Raw genomic sequence first — 15434 nt, forward strand, 5'->3', positions numbered from 1 at the left:
GAAAGCCGGCAGTTAGATCGTCTAGAAGCCTCAGTACAAATCGCGGTCTTCAAATCTCTCTCGTTGACTGCATCCCGACAAACAATTGCGGCAGCGGCAAAATCTAGCAGCGGAGCATTAATTGGTCTGATGTAGAACGCCTCAAGCTTAAGAACACGGATTCTGCTGTTGATTGACAGATATTTAATTTGAAAGTGTCTCGCTTTCTGCCTTCTTTTGTGTGATTCTCATTTCAACCGCCTCCTTCAGATTTTTCCTTCTCTCTGTTTATATCTGTGTAAGCTTTTCTGCCTCATTTTCTGTCTTTAGACATGTCTTCTACGTCCGTCCGATGTTCTCCTGTTTGTACAAAACTCCACCATTCAACTGTTACTTTGTCTCCTTAACAAACAGCCTAGCAGCGAGACAAATAAAGTACGAAAAAGATAGCCAAGAAGACACCATGAGCCGCCAAAAAGAAACAAGAAGAAAGGGATAAAAGTGATCCAGTTGCCCGCATGTTTGTCCAAGCAGCTACACACCACTCCGAAGCACGCTCATTCACAGCAGCAGCAGCAGCACCCGACGCAAAACTCGTAGACCCTTCGTAAAGAGCAGCATGCATAAATGGTCACAAGGGAGGCAAAGAAACACAATAGAGTCGCCGATACGGCAGCAGCACCAATTACACTTCTGCAGTTTAAGCCGACCGAAAAAACGCACAAAAAATACCTCCAGCTCGGATGTTGTGCTCTGCCCCGGGCAGTACGTGTTCGTGCTAAGAAGCTTCGCTGCCGCAGCAACGACGCTGTTGCTGCTGCCGCAACAATAGGAGCACCAACAGCAGGCCCACCAGCAGCGCCTAAGGCGGCCTTCTCTTGCAGCGCTAGAAACAGTCATCTGGCATTTCGCTTGGGCCTGCCAGGAGAAGCGCCATTTTCCTCGACTTATGTGTGCGCTTGTTTGCCGAGACTGGGTCCTCCCCCGCGGGCTCAGCTGCTGCTTCTGGTGCTGCCGCTGCCTTTGGAGTTGGCCTTAGAGGACCCATGGCTGCTGTCTTCAAGACATGCTGCCAGAGCTGCTTAATGCCTGAGCCCGTGCGGGCAGAAACGAGGAAGACTGGAACTTGATTTCTCGGCTGCCGCTGTTCTCGCTGCTGCGCTTGCTGTCCTAGTGCTGAGGTATGTGATGTGAAAAGGCCATAGACACCCTTGCTGCCGCAGTCACTGCTGCAGTCGTTGGTGTCTTCACTATCGCTCATGTTGCTGGCGCTTTTTTGCTGTTCTAGCAGCAGCTTCAGCCTCAACTGCAGCAGATAAGGAGGTAGCATGAGCTGCTTAAAACCCGATAGATTTTCCACCAACTCCTGTGCAAAAAAACCCACAATTTCCTTGTCGATGCACCAGCATAAGCTGCAGCACAAACAATAGAAACGTCTGAAGCAGCAAGAGCAACAAATCTGGCAGCAGATTAGTCAGCCTGGCGATAGACTGGACAAAGTGGCAGGAGCAAGAGCAGCAACAATAGCGCCAGCAACCAACCATAATCTCCGGGGCGCCGAGCCTGTCTTCTTTTGTCACGACAACTGTTGTGCGAATTTGATGCTGCAGAAGCAGCCGCATCAGCGCCGCATCGTGCGGCCCCATGCCTCTCCTCCCATCCACCAGCAGCAGCATCTGCTGCAGCTGCTGCTGCTGCTGCTGTTTGCGCTGCACATACACCTCGAGAGTGCGTGAGATCTGGCGCGTCCTCTGCGGGGAGATCCCCTCAGTGTATCCATACCCGGGAAGGTCTGCGAGAACGAAGGCTCCGCGCTGCAGCAGCTGTTGTTCTTTGCTTCTGCTCTGCTGCTGCTGCTTACGTTGATGCTGTTGCTTGCGCTGATGCGAGCTAGATGCGGCTGCAACGCTGAAGAGGTAGAAGTCGATAGTCTGAGTGCGGCCTGGGGTGCGGGAAGAACGGGCTTGCGGGAGCTTGCCGCTGTTGCTCTTGCTACAAAGTTTGAAAAAGGCGTTTACAAGTGAAGACTTTCCTACGTTGCTGCGACCGGCGACGGCAATCTCGGGGAGCCGCTGCTGCTGTAGCACTCCCTGCAGCAGCTGCTGCAGCAGCCGATCCCTCAGCGTTGCTCGAGCTGCGTCGCCTGCAGCACAGGCGTTTTCTTCCCCTTCCTCACCGCTGCCAGCTGCAGGGGTACCAGCGGCGTCATAGGGAACGAAGGACTCACGGACCGCACCCTCAGAGCGTTGTTGTTTCTGCTGTTGCTGCTGCTGCTGCGAATGACGGTCTAATCCGCTGCAGCTGCTAGCGTCTGGGTCGTCCTCACTACGATTCTGCCCACTCGGCTCTGCAGGCAGAAGGAATGACCCCAAGAAAGACGGCTGGAGGCAGCTGTAGTTCCCAGTCCTCAGTATGTGCTCGGATTTGCTTGTGTCGCTGCTCCTGCCACTGCTCTGGGAAACCACAACAGCTATAGGCACGCCAAGTGCAGGCTTTTCTTCGACCCCCTGTCCGCCGTTCGGAGTCCATGGGGTTCCCAGATTCCAGAGGCTCCCATAAGGGTCACCCACAGATCCCTCCATTAGACAGTCCCGTACTTTTTCCCCAGCGCAACCCTTCTTAGGGCCCTCGGGGATTCTTTTGGAGGATGTTTTCGTGTTATTACTTTCGGAATTCCGCTTCAGCTTAGTTCCACTTTGTTTGTGCTTCGCGTGCAGCGCTTGGCAAGAGAGCCGGCGCCCTCGAGCTGCATCAGCAAGGCCTCTCCACGGTTGCCGGGGAAATAAAAAATGGAATGATGCAAGTCCCTGATCTGTGAAAGCTTGAGCTAGATACACGTTTTTGCGGCAGATACAGCGGAAATTTAAGTCGACCGCTGCACCAGGACATGGCTCTAAGAGCAGCAGAAGCAGCAGCAGCGCTAGCAGCCCCCGCTGCTGCATTTGAGGTCCGCTTGCACGCTACTCCTCCCTGCCTCAGCTCTTTTAACGGCATATGCCTTGCCACACCATTAAACACATGCTCAGGGCTGTAATGCTAAACCGTGGGTCCTGCAAACCAGCCCCTATAACTCATTCGCTACGCTGCCCTGCAAATTCGTCAGGTTCCCGTAATTTCAGCGTCCGCCACTAGGAGATCTGTTTATTTTTTAAAGGGCCGATGGGGGAAAGCACAGGACACCGTAAGTGGGCAGTTGGGGGGCCTCAAGAGGGGCCCCCAGCTACGCGGTGAAGAGTCAAGCATCGACAGCCCCTCTGAGTGCACCAATTAAGTCCATCGCACAGGTGTATCTTTAGGGAAAAAATTTGTGAAATGGGTCTAGTTTAGGGTTGGAAATAAGCGAATTTCGTGTTTCTCAGTTAAAAGTCCACAGTTCAAGCTCGAGGCGACTGCTCGAAGACTAGAATGGTGTAACTAGAGGATTTGGCTATAAACCTTCCAACCAGTCTCTCAAATTTCAGCATGTAGAAACAAGGCTCCATAGTGCTCTTGTTTCAGCATTATGCGGTTTTAGATGTTTTTGCGTCCGCCGTTGCAACAGCCTCCCCGCTCACTGCCTCCGTTGCTGCCTTGCATTTTGCTGTTCTTGTCTGCTGATTTCGTAACTCTAAACATGTAGCTGCCGCGGCTTGGGGCTTTTTCTCTGCTTACCTGTACGGTGGGCGCTGCTGCTGGCCCAGTTCCTGCCGCTGCTTCTGCATAAAACTGCAGCAAAACTTTAATGCCCTGCAGGGGGCGCCCGCTTTGGCATCAAACCCAGCAGGAACGGGATGCTGCAGCAACAAGTGCAGCGGTGTAGGTAAAGGTAAACTCCAAATGCCAGATGATTATGCCATCAACACCCAAGGGCAGGAGCAGCAACGAATACAGGCAAAATAATCATTTTCAAATCCAGTTCGCTGTACTGTACGCTTATACGTATCTGCGCAGCAGGGAAGCTCTGCTATAACTATGCAGCGGTGGCAAACAGTAATTGGCGTTGCAGCGGCTACTGCCATGCTGCGGCTGCTGCTAGTTACTCAACAAGAAGCCGTTGCCGCAGGGTTCGTATGGAGGCGAGCAACAGGGAGAAAATAAAAGCAGGATTTACACGGAAAAACGGGAAGTCAGCATTCTGCTATCCTTCCTTATAGGGGCCCTCAAAGGCGCGCCAAGGACCGCTGCCCTTCCCATTTGAAAAGCGCAGTCACCGCAGCTTGGCTGACCCCCGACACGCAGCTGGGTTGCCTGAACACTCCAAACAGCAGGGAGCAATTCGGATAGTAGACCGGCAGCTCTTCAAAGAACTTGAGCTATACCTGATTCTCGCTTCTGTTGTTTGCTTATGGAGTAGGCCTCCTGCTTCGGTGTATATGCAAAGGAGTGATTCCTAGCCTGGTCAGTTTGTGGACTAAAACTAAAGGTTAGCTGACCATTTGGGCTTTTTGTCCTTGTCGACGAGAAGTGCCCTTACGCCTTCAACAAAATTCGAATTGGAGACCGCCGTCATGTTGCACATTAATACCAACTCAATTTCCAGGGCATCCTGAAGCAGCTGCAACCGCTGCCGCTTCTGAATCTCCCGCTGCTGCTGGTGTTTCTGCTTCTCCTCCGGTCTTGCTGCTGGATCTCCTTGAACTGCCTCAGAAGCAGCCTTAGCTTCTGCTGCATTCGCTGCTGTGGCTGTCGCTTCAGCTGCTGCTGTTGCATGCTCTCTGTCTCGAATGGCTTTAAAAGCAACAACAAGAGAAAGGGGACAAGCCCGTTGCAGGCTCTCTAGGGTTTTTCGACACAGACTGCAGTCGCCCGAATTTTCCTTGAGGTTAGCCATAAGACTCTGCAAGCATGCAGACCCAAAATGCTAAACCCTGGACCCCAAATCCCAATTCGTGGAGCCACTTAACTCCTCCTCAGAAAGGCTCAATGACTATACCCCAAGGCCCTAGCCAAAGCCTTTAGGTTCTAAAATTCTAATCCTCACCTGCAGCGATTCCGCGTGAGCGAAGAAGCGTTCCAGGAATTCCAGCATATGAGGCTGAAGCAGCCGGTCAGAGCTAGGAGGCGTTTCTAAGGGCCCCTCAGGGTCCACCTTGCCTGCTTCCTCAAGAACTTGAGATGCCCAGCACGTTGGGTCGGCACCAAGGGGCACTCCCTGCGCAGAACACCTCAAAACCTAAATGCCTGACAAATCTCATTTTTGGCCGCCTTCAAATCGAGTTACCGATAGTTACATTGGATGAACTAGCCCATCGTCCCTTCTACCTGCGCCTGTGGCTCTTGAATCTGACAAAGCGAAGTACACACCTGTTGAAGACGAGAAATAGCAGCAGGCAGCCTAGTTGAAGGCAAGTAGTGCGTCGCCAGTCCTGAAGAAGAAGCAGCAACAGGAGCAAAAAGAAAGGCAGCAGCTGCAGCAGAAGCAATGGGAAGGGGAGCATTTACTGCGCAGATACCCACTTGCGGATAACACTGAAAACGCACGAAGACCCATGACCAGCATAAGAATGAAAGTAGCGGCAACACAGGAAAGCAACAGCGATTGCACCCACAACACAGAGGCAGCATCTACAGCAGCAGTAAGGGCGTTAACGATGGCGGGAGAAGTATCAGCGGAAACTGTAACAACAACAGCAGCACCGGCTGCAGGCGCACGCTACCTGTGTCCATGAGGTCTGCTGCCCTCAGTCTCTCTCCCGTCAAAGCGAGGAAGAGGCCTAAGCCCCTTGGCTTTAGCTCAGCGAAGGTCTGGGTCAAGCCTGCGTCTGGAATGACGCCTATGTATACCTGAAGCACCAGCAGCAACACGAACATTAACTGCAGTTGGAGTACCTGAATCAGCAATAACACCGCCAAAGGAGACATAAGCAAACAACGCTAAGCGCATTAGTAGTAGCACTAGCGCCACCAACAGCAGCGGCAGCAGCAACAAAGGCCTCAACACCAAATATCTAAAAAAAATAGAACAGTTACAACGCTCAAGTGCAGCAACAATAAGAGTCGTGGCAAACCAAAGCAAAGGGCCAGCACCAGCGGCTACAGCAGTCGCAACTGTAGCAGCACAAGCCGCAGCTACAGCGAAAATGCACCTCCGGCATTGCAAACAAAGTCTTCTCAGTGCAGACGCGGAGACCCCCGTGGACGGAGAGACCAACCCCGCCACCTGCAATGAAAGCAGCTGCCAGCAGAAACAATACCTGTATAATCAAAAAACAAAACGCTCCTCCCAAGCAGCTTTTTGTTTTCTTGCCGTTAACTTCCTTCCCCAGAAAAGGTTGAGGGCTTGGTTTGTAGGGCTTGGGGCTAACAGCTTTGAGTCTAGGCCGTACGGCTTGGGCTTTTCATTTTCTTCTCGAGGTTCCTGCAGCGCTTACCAAAGACAATGCCGTCCCACAAGGAGACCACTGTGGGCCCCTTCTGCTGGGCCAAGAGAAAGTCCAATTGGTACTCTTTACAGAAAAATGAAATGGTGAATTCACGGTCCCCCGCAGCCAATGCGCGCACATCACCACCTGAACACACACACCAGCGCAGCACGCCAATGCGGCATTGAGAAAAAGTAGACAGTCTGCTATAGAAGCACACTGCCTCTCCCCAGGCAAAAGGGAATTTTAACATAACTCCGTCATACTAACTCAAGCCTTGCAAAGGTGGATACAGCTTTAGCAGCTCTTGCTGCTGCTGCGGCTGCAAAACGCCAGCTTTTGTGCCGCTTACACCTAGGGAGTGGCTGGTTGCCGTCATACGGCAGCTGCTGCTGCTGAGATGGGCCATTGGCCCATCTCAGCAGCAGCAGCTGCTCACTGGCTACGGCTAGGCATCAACAAGCACCTGCAGATTTGAGGCGTGTACGAAACGGCCGGAGTTCGCGGTCTATTCTTTATCGCCTAGGTTTTAGGGTTTGAAGTGAACGTGAAGTCCCTCTTACCTGCACAAAATGCCTTGTCTCCTTGTCCCCTGAGTAGTGTGAGTCCTTTCTGCGGCTGCTTTTGCTTAAAAAATAAAAGAAGTTGCTCTAAGACGTCATGGGACACCGCGTTAAGGGTACTGGGCCGGTTCAAAGTTAAAGTAAATACAGGGTGCACACTCTGAGATCCCCAGTGTTCTTCTAAAATCAGCTCGCCTCCTGCTAAGGACACCACCCTGCTGCAGTTGCTGCCCCTCCTGCTGATGGAGCCGATTGAATTCATGCTGCTGCTGTCCGTGCTGCTAGTGCTCATCAAACGGCCAGCTGTGAAGTGCGGTAGATATGATTGGAGCTTTTGCAGTTGCTTTTGCATCTGTTGTTGTTGCTGCTGCAGTAGCAGGGGCTGCTGCTGCAGTAACTGACGAAGCTGACTGCTCATCGCTGTGGGTGCTGCAGAAAACCCACTGCTCCCAGAAGTCCTGGAAGCAGAAGCCCCGAAAGGAACGCAAAGTGTCCTCATCACGGCCGTGGTGTGTAAATCCTGAACCACATCCGCTGGCGTTAGACCCTAAGTTCTCTATGTTCGAGGTTTCTCCAGGTTTTGAACATTCTTAGACCCTGTGTGAGGGCAATCTTCTATCTGAAAAATTGGGGTCTGAGCGTGAGATTTTACGGCCGTGTTTGCTTTGGGTCCGAGAAATGAACAGCAAGGGTTCTGCATGACTTCTGGTCGTTTCAAGCAACAACTCGAATCGTAAAAACTAACCAACTAGAAGTCTGCTGCAGAAGACGGAAAAAATGGGCATTTCTCTGTGTGTGAAACTAGGGTTTAAAGCTTCGGGGCCAAGGGGCCCCACGGCTGGGGCCCCCCGGTGTCCTGTCACGACTCAGTCTGCCACGGTGATATCGGCCCAAATTCTATACCATAATCTCTGGAGCCCAGACTCCTTCTTCCTTGCTCTTTCTTATCAGAAAAAATCGTCCGTATATTGCAACAAGGGAACATTCCTCCAAACCCGGCACCCTAAACCCTGAACAGTGAGGCTTGAACCAACGCGGAGGATCTTGATAGGATTGCCGCTGCTGCCCTGCTACCAAGGAGGTTGTGCCTCAATAAATTTAATTAGAATATTCCCGGTAGGATTTAGGCCGTAGGGTATAGAGTTCAGTGTTTGCGGTGTACATGTAGTGGGGAGCGGGGACAATGCCGCACCACCACACCAACAGCAGCGGCAGCAGCAGCAGCAGCAGCAAGACTCGGCGCCGCAGCGGCTCACCAGATGATCAGGAGCTGCATCACAGAGACAGCAGCAGCAGCAGCAGCAAACCCAACGGTGCAGCCAGTAGTAGCCGGCATAGCAGCAGCAGCAGCAGCAGCAGCAGCAGCAGCAAGGACGGAAGCGGAGCCCACAGGCTACACGAGGATGCCCACAAAAGTTCACATCATCATCACTCCCATCACCACCATCACAACAGCAGCAGTTCCAGCAAGGGCGGCAGCAGCAGTAATAAACATTCCAGCGGCGACAAGGAAAGTAGGCCTGGTACCGCCAGCAACAAGCACGACCACAAAAGCAGCGGCAACAAACACAGCCACGACGGCAGCAGCAGTCGGAAAGAGAGCGGCGGCGGTCAGCGCAGCAATAGAAGTAGCGGCAGCAACACCGCTGAGCAGCCTCCCAGTGTGGAGAAGTCTTCCCACGATGCGGCCAGCAGCAGTAAGAACAACGAAGCCAACAACACCAGCGGCAAAATCATTAGCAACAACAGCAACAGCAAGTCGGACAACAATTGCAATAGCAATGAGCCTGCGCCGGCCACGGCTGCAGCACAAGAAAGCGACAGCAGCAGCAGCGATGATGAGTTCGGTACGTCATTTAAACTGAACACTTAAGCCATATACCCTAAGAGGTGTGTGGATCATTCAGCGTATAGGCTGTTTGTCGGGGCGTATAGCTTTTTTTGCGTTTGATAAATCATACCTGAGGATCAGAATGTGCATGCGTATAGGTCCCAAACCAATTGAGGCCTCCGGAGCCCCACAGCGAAAGCGGCGTCGCCTGAGACATGAGGCTTTGCTGCTGGATCAGCTCCCAAGTGCAAATAGGTACAGCAAGAGCTTCATGCACAGAGAGCAAATTATCTTCGGTAAGCTTTAGGCGTTAAGTCTGACGTCTCTAGGAAACGGCCCTAAGCCAGCACGTTGCGTAGCTCAGGGGCCTTAATCAACGTTCCAAAGCGTAGGCTGGTCTTCTGCGGAGTTCCTTGGATGCTTTATGGATCCTCTCTGTAAGGGCGTACAATTCAAGTTGTGTGATGCGCAGTCGTGGCGAGTTCTGCTCACCACTTCATTCTGAGCGGTTCCGTCGATGGGCACGTAAAATTTTGGATCCAGAAGGAGGGAGGCATAGAGTTTGTCAAGCACTTTAGGGCCCACATAGGTAGGTGCCAAAACTAGCTAGCTAGGTAGTTATTGGCAAGCCACCCTAAAGTCACAGGTGCTCCCGGCAAGCTGGCTTACTGAGCCGCTGCAGCTAGCTGCTACGGGACGCTCTGGGTACACTTTTCGCTGCGGCTGGAGGCTGTGGCTAGATACTGCGACTTATTTGTGTGTTGAGGCGGATTATTTTCATCAGTCACAAGGTGTGAAGTTTAGTCTTTTGGCTTGTGGTTTGGTGGTGTGCACAGGAGAATTGCACTGCCTGTGCATCTCCAGAGAAGACGGAGGAGACCACGCGGCATCTGTTGGGGCTGACAAAACTTTGAGGGTTTGTTGCTGTGGTGGTGCTGCTGGGCATTGTTACAGCTGCAGTTTAGGCTGAGAAGCGAGTTGCTCTAACAAGATATTGCTGCTGATTCTGCTTGAACTGTATCGCTGTTTTGCTTTCTAATTCGAATATTTTCTCTCTTTCCTACGGACTCGCTTGTTTGTATTGTTTCTGTTTGCCTTTAGATGTTCGATGTGTGTAATTTCGACATGGCTTGCCTCGTTTCACTCGACTTCGTTCCCTGGGCCTGCGAGTTCGTCTCTAGAAAAGGAGAGCCAACTCCCCTCGTTGCGGTGTACGTACATGCCAGACCTCACACTGCACTCTTCTGGCTAACGAGCCACTTATGCGGCTTCCTAAACAGCAAAATATATACTTGCTGGGCTAGACAGATGGCTGTTTTGACTCAGTGTAGTTGCGTGTACGTATGCATCATTGTATTTGCATTCAAGTGGTATCAAGGCACAGGTAAGTTTTGTGCAAACGAAGTCATGCGTGCATACGTACACAGCCACAGCTTGGCGCAAAAATGGGAGTGCTGATATGGTGAAGACGGGCTTGATGTGTGTACAACTGTATGCGCCACCAGCAGCTCGAGTTTATGCAGATTGGCAGCCAGCGAAACACCCTGAGGGTACGCATGTGATAGAAACCATTTCTCAGAATTTTGACCCGCTTGAGAACTCGCTACGCAAGAATTTAACGCGCTGCGTTGCATTGCTGTGCCCTGCCTGCCGATGGTTCGCCGCAGATCGGACAAAGACAGCCCAAGTGTGGTGGTGCTGAAGCCGTTGCTGCATTGCGCGAAGCCGGTGGTCACCTTCTCTCTCCACGCGTCTCCCGTGCGCTTGTTGGCCCATGTCGGTGGTACTGACATTTGCTTTTCAGCAGACAAAGACGGAGGGCTCGAAATGTGGAGTATAGAGTCAGGCCGTAGAGTCTCTAAAGAGAGCCATCCAGCACAGATAGGCTTTGAATTCAAGGCGGAAACGCACCTCTTTGACCTACAGAGAGTAAGTAGTTTCTGCCGTGGTTTTCTCCTGTCCATTTTGTCCCTTTCATGTATGTATGTGTATACACGGAAGTATGCATGCACATACCAAGTAGGCATGCGTGCATGTTTAGAGGCGACCATATATATAAATATGCGCGCGCATTATTTTTGTGCTTATATACTGAAATATAAGCTTGATGTGTATATATAAGTGCGGATACATAAACATATTTAAGTCCACATATGATCTGTGCAGGTGTATGCATATTCTGTCCGTATCTAGCTGGTGCCCTTTCTTTCCTAGCCTTACTCTGGTTTCTCTGACCTGCCTGCTGCAAGTTTCCACCTGTGCGGTTAAATATCGAACTGTCCACACGATTTTTCCCAAGCTTGTGAAGGTTCCTTGTTGCGTATCTGTGTTTGGTGTAAGCGAAGTCGATCTGTTTTCTGTTGAATTGCTATTACTTTTTGGGTATTTGATGGCCTCAGAAACTGCCATTGGGTTTGCTATGCTGGTATTCCGAGCACATTTGTGGACTTTTTTTGCTGTACCCAGACTACCTGATTCAATATATATATCAGCTTGCACAGAGACAGGCGCGCTTTGCTGTATCTGGTAATTTGCTTTATATTTGTGGTGCGCCGCAGAACGGAACGACCCCGCTGGCGATCGCCGCAAGTCCTAACGGGCAGTGGCTGGCTGTCTTTGGCGCCGACTACCACTTGAGGGTTTTCAGTGTCCGGAAGGCGAAGCTTAGTCGAGTCTACCTCGAGACGCTCCAGGTATTTCTTACGCGGAAAGCACGGGGCCAGGGTCTTGAGTAAAGGTTTTAGCGTCTACGGCTTTCAGGGGTTTCAAGGTCAGGCTATAATCGTTAGAATGTAGAGATTCAACTGCAGTGTACAAAAGCTCAGTATGGGCAGCTTATTGGGAGCTTTAACTTTGAAGAATTAATGCAGGGCTTAACTTTGGGTGCTTAGGGTTCAGGTAGTCTGTGCTGCGCACGGGCGGCGTGTGTGCTTTTTTAGTTCTACGAAATGGCCCAGAAAGACCCTCAGTCGGTTATGCTGCACCAAGACGCACTGGATTTCGAACAGCGAGCGGCCCTTGAGAAGGAGCTATCGCGTTCCCCTCTTCGTTTCCACCAGACCCTTCTGTTTGATGCTTCTTCATCCTTTCTTCTCTATCCGGTCCTTCTCGGGGTTAAAGTCCTAAATATACTTGACAATAAAGTGAGAAACTGTTGAATTCTAAATTATGGGCTCCCGCTTCCACAAGGTTGCATGTTTGGCACTTTACGGACTAAGACGGTCTTCAAGGGTTCAGGGTACTTCAAGGCATCGGCAGTTAATTTTTAGTTTCTAAAGGCCAAGCTTTTTAGTCCATAGATTCGGCTTCGTTACATAGGGTTTAAGGTTTAGTGCGTACTGTTTAAGGTCGGGAGCTGAATATCAGGGTCTAAGTGTTCATGATTTGTTTATAGGTCTGCCGCTTCATCGGTCGCCACGAGCAAGGCTTGCGGTACCTGGCGATTGCTCTGCATCAGCCCTGTGCAAGCCGCGTATGTCTTCCGTGCTTTTATTTTTTTGCAGCTGTGCCAGTGGCTTAGCTTGTACTCTTCTTCCGTCATTTCCTCATACTTTTTCCCGTTGTTTTTGACTTCTGGGTGTTTATTGCTTCCTTCACATTTTTCCCGATTGCGTGCTTTTATTCCTTACCTTTTCGCTTTTCGTTTGTTTTCTTACACATCAGTCTGATGTTTAATATGTTTGTTTGCCTCCGTCTAAGCGTCCTACTGCGTGTCCACCTTTACTTGCTCTTTCTCGTTAACTGTTTCCGGGGTTTTATGCAGCGACTTGCCAAAGCCACAGGGGGTTCCAACGATGCAATTTTGATCGCATCGGCGTTCAAGAAAAAACGGTTAGACACCAGAACCTGTACCCTAAAGGCCGTGAAATCTAGGCACTTTCTGTTGGTTTCCTCTATCTGGTGTTTCGAAGACAGATTTTTCTCAGAGCGATATTTTCCAGCACGGCTGCGTGCCGTGGACCCAGGGCCCGACTGGTGTGTCAAGCCTTTGAGTCTTCGTGCTGAATCCTTCCTCCTTTTAGGGTCTACTTTTTCACCCCAGAAGTTCCGTCCGAGGACATATTAGACACGCGCGACATCTTTAATGAGAAGCCTTCTAAGGAGGAGCAGGAATCACTAGGCGGTGCGTCATGTCAAGTAGAGCTCCTGGCTCCTAGTGTAGTGCTTGTGTTCAGCTTAGGGTTTTGCAGGCGCAGCTTGCTTGCTGGTGTTCTTCTTGGCTTTGGTACTTTGTGCCGTCTCAAAGCTACTGATTTCCTCCACCCCTTCAGTTTGTTTGCATGATCATTTGTGTCCTTGTTTGTTTCATTGTGTGTGTATCTGCTTGCGCATTCTCCTTATTTGTAGGTGGCTTTTGTGTTTTCGTTGGCGCATGTTTCATTGACTGGCGTTGTTGCTCCTGTTCTTTCGGCTGCTGCAGCTGCATCTGGACACTCTGCAATGACTCCCGCCCAGCGTGTGGGTTCGACGGCCACGCTGCACACGACTTTTGGTGACATTCGCGTCAAACTGTTTGGAACTGAGTGTCCCAAAACCGTGGAGAACTTCACAGTTCATGCGCGGAATGGCTATTATGATAACATGCTCTTCCACAGAGTCATTAAGGGCTTTATGATTCAAACGGGAGATCCCAATGGAGATGGAACGGGCGGTAAGGGTTTTTCGAGGCTTCGCTACTCTTCTGCCAACCTCCAACACAACTTGCCTTTTTTACCTCATTTACCTTGTTATTGCTTCTACGGGGCTGCAGCAAATATTTTTGTCCTTACCACCGCCACAGTTTTACACGTGCTGCCTTGTTTCTCCACCCAGCGTCTATGCAGACGATGTGAGGAGCAAATATGTTGGCACTTGCCCTCTTGCGTCTGTGTGCGTGTGCTTCTTTGGCGGTTTTCTTTGTTTATGTGTGTATTACTCAGCTTGTCCGTTTTTGTCAACCTACCGCCTATAGCTTGTCGGGTTTGTGGGGCGTAGCATCCTTCCCGGGTTTTTCTTTGTACATGCGTGCAAGCATTTGTGCGCACATTTCATATATCTGCGTATGATATGCCCTGTGCCCGAACTACTTGGGGATCCACTTTCTGTACATCTCTGCAGGGGAGTCGATTTGGGGCGGCGACTTTGAGGACGAGTTACACAGGTCTCTGAAGCACGACAGGCCTTTCACTTTGTCCATGGCGAATGCGGGTCCCAATACCAACGGATCTCAGTTTTTCATCACCACTGTGCCGTGTCCATGGCTGGACATGAAGCACACTGTCTTTGGCAGAGTCACGCATGGCGCGGATGTTGTACTGAAGATCGAAGGAGTATGCATCCTTAGACTAGCCTCCATTGTTTCCCGGCTTGAGCGTGAATGCCAGAACAGATAAAGGATGCATGAAGTGTTCTGGCTAACCGCTGAAAATTCATTCGACCCCATATACAAGCTTCTGGTTATCTCCACTAATCGGCATGCATGCACGCCGTCCATATAATGTTTTTGTTCCTTTTTCTTGTCCGGGTCCAAGACGATATCTCGTGTGTCTTTCGACGTGTATTCGCAGGTGAAAACTAACATGAACGACAAGCCTCTGCAAGACGTGAAGCTGCTGACCATCAAAATTACTTCTTAATATTCCTTTACTTCTTCAGGTTGGAAGCCTTCAGAAGGCTTCCAGAGAGTCTTACCACCTAGTCAGCGCTTTGCTGCTAGGTACTTCGCCGTATTTCAAGGACCAGATGATGTTTTAATGCTTTGTTATTTTGTCTAGATGAAGGCGCTGAACGTCTTATTCAGATAGGCGCGTGCATGTATGTCCGTAGACATCCATTCGTAACACACGTGCCACACGTGTTACTCGTAACCACCTTCCTCATTTACCGGCCTGTGTACGCAGCCACGCAAAGTTTGTTACGGCTTTGTGGCCTTGTGCACTTTCGTAGATACTTGCCCGCTGCTGTGTGCCAAACCGTCCAACTTAGGCGTGAGCTCAAGCAGATGAGAGGAAGCAAAACGCGCTCACCTACATGGGTGTACTAACAAATTTGCAAGCATACTACATAAAGCTGCTTGCTCTGTACTGGCGTGTGTTCCTCTTTCTCGTGGCACATGAACGTACCAACACGACACAGCGCAAACGGCTACACGCATGCGCCCTCCTACACAAGCCGCTAACATAATGCTCATACACCAATGCACGCAACTGTCATGCACAGATGAATAAATGGATAAAATGATGCAGCCATATGGTCATTTGACCGTATGCGCATGTCCGTTAGTTTCCATAGGTAGCGATCCGCTACACGTGCGTTCTCCCTGTGCATGAGCAGTCGCGCTGGCATGCCTTGACACCAAAAAGAAATCCACGCCTAGATCTATACACATGAAGGCAAGCCTACTGCGAAGCCTCAAGCATCTGCACCGTGCTGCTGCTGCTCGGCCTCATTGCTCCTTGCATGCATTGCAGCACTATGCGCACAAATAAATATTCTTGTTTTAAATGCACGTAGCCCACTCAGCAGCAGCAGGGGATTATGTGCATCTGCACACATGCATGTGCTTGCATGCGCGCCGCAGAGATAGCACGCAGAACAAGCATCCTGTACACGTTTGCGGGGCATCAGAAACATCTCATCCGTGTGCTGCTGGGCTTGGTAATTGCTCACAGCGCGGATGATTGTTTAGTGCGCAGACACATGCGGATGCGTTCGCGCTGCTAATCCAGCGCTGTTTTTGCT

General features: G+C 50.8%; 3 protein-coding genes across 3 annotated transcripts; 1 reads left to right on the forward strand and 2 right to left on the reverse strand.

The window, feature by feature from the left end:
• Positions 1-865: 865 nt before the first annotated feature.
• Positions 866-2921, reverse strand: ENH_00015340 (GTP-binding conserved hypothetical domain-containing protein, putative; the record flags this gene model as incomplete). The annotated part of the gene is made up of 2 exons (XM_013584326.1): positions 866-1345; positions 1521-2921. 2 exons carry the CDS (start codon positions 2919-2921, stop codon positions 866-868), a joined length of 1881 nt encoding a protein of 626 aa, XP_013439780.1.
• A 1197-nt stretch (positions 2922-4118) lies between these two features.
• Positions 4119-7382, reverse strand: ENH_00015350 (3-hydroxyisobutyryl-CoA hydrolase, mitochondrial precursor, putative; the record flags this gene model as incomplete). Its single annotated transcript, XM_013584327.1, has 8 exons — positions 4119-4206; positions 4392-4795; positions 4940-5110; positions 5263-5324; positions 5616-5742; positions 6045-6118; positions 6330-6467; positions 6884-7382. 8 exons carry the CDS (start codon positions 7380-7382, stop codon positions 4119-4121), a joined length of 1563 nt encoding a protein of 520 aa, XP_013439781.1.
• Positions 7383-8066: 684 nt separating this feature from the next.
• On the forward strand, positions 8067-14329 carry ENH_00015360 (cyclophilin, putative; the record flags this gene model as incomplete). The annotated part of the gene is made up of 14 exons (XM_013584328.1): positions 8067-8730; positions 8873-9010; positions 9187-9303; positions 9551-9630; positions 9816-9925; positions 10382-10643; positions 11273-11407; positions 11654-11857; positions 12109-12186; positions 12478-12545; positions 12737-12837; positions 13135-13365; positions 13812-14023; positions 14261-14329. The coding sequence occupies 14 exons, from the start codon at positions 8067-8069 to the stop codon at positions 14327-14329; spliced, it is 2469 nt and encodes an 822-aa protein (XP_013439782.1).
• Between the last annotated feature and the right edge of the window lie 1105 nt (positions 14330-15434).

The sequence above is a fragment of the Eimeria necatrix genome, genomic scaffold (assembly GCF_000499385.1).
Source record: "Eimeria necatrix Houghton genomic scaffold, Enh_scaff149, whole genome shotgun sequence".
In the NCBI taxonomy this organism is placed as follows: domain Eukaryota; phylum Apicomplexa; class Conoidasida; order Eucoccidiorida; family Eimeriidae; genus Eimeria; species Eimeria necatrix.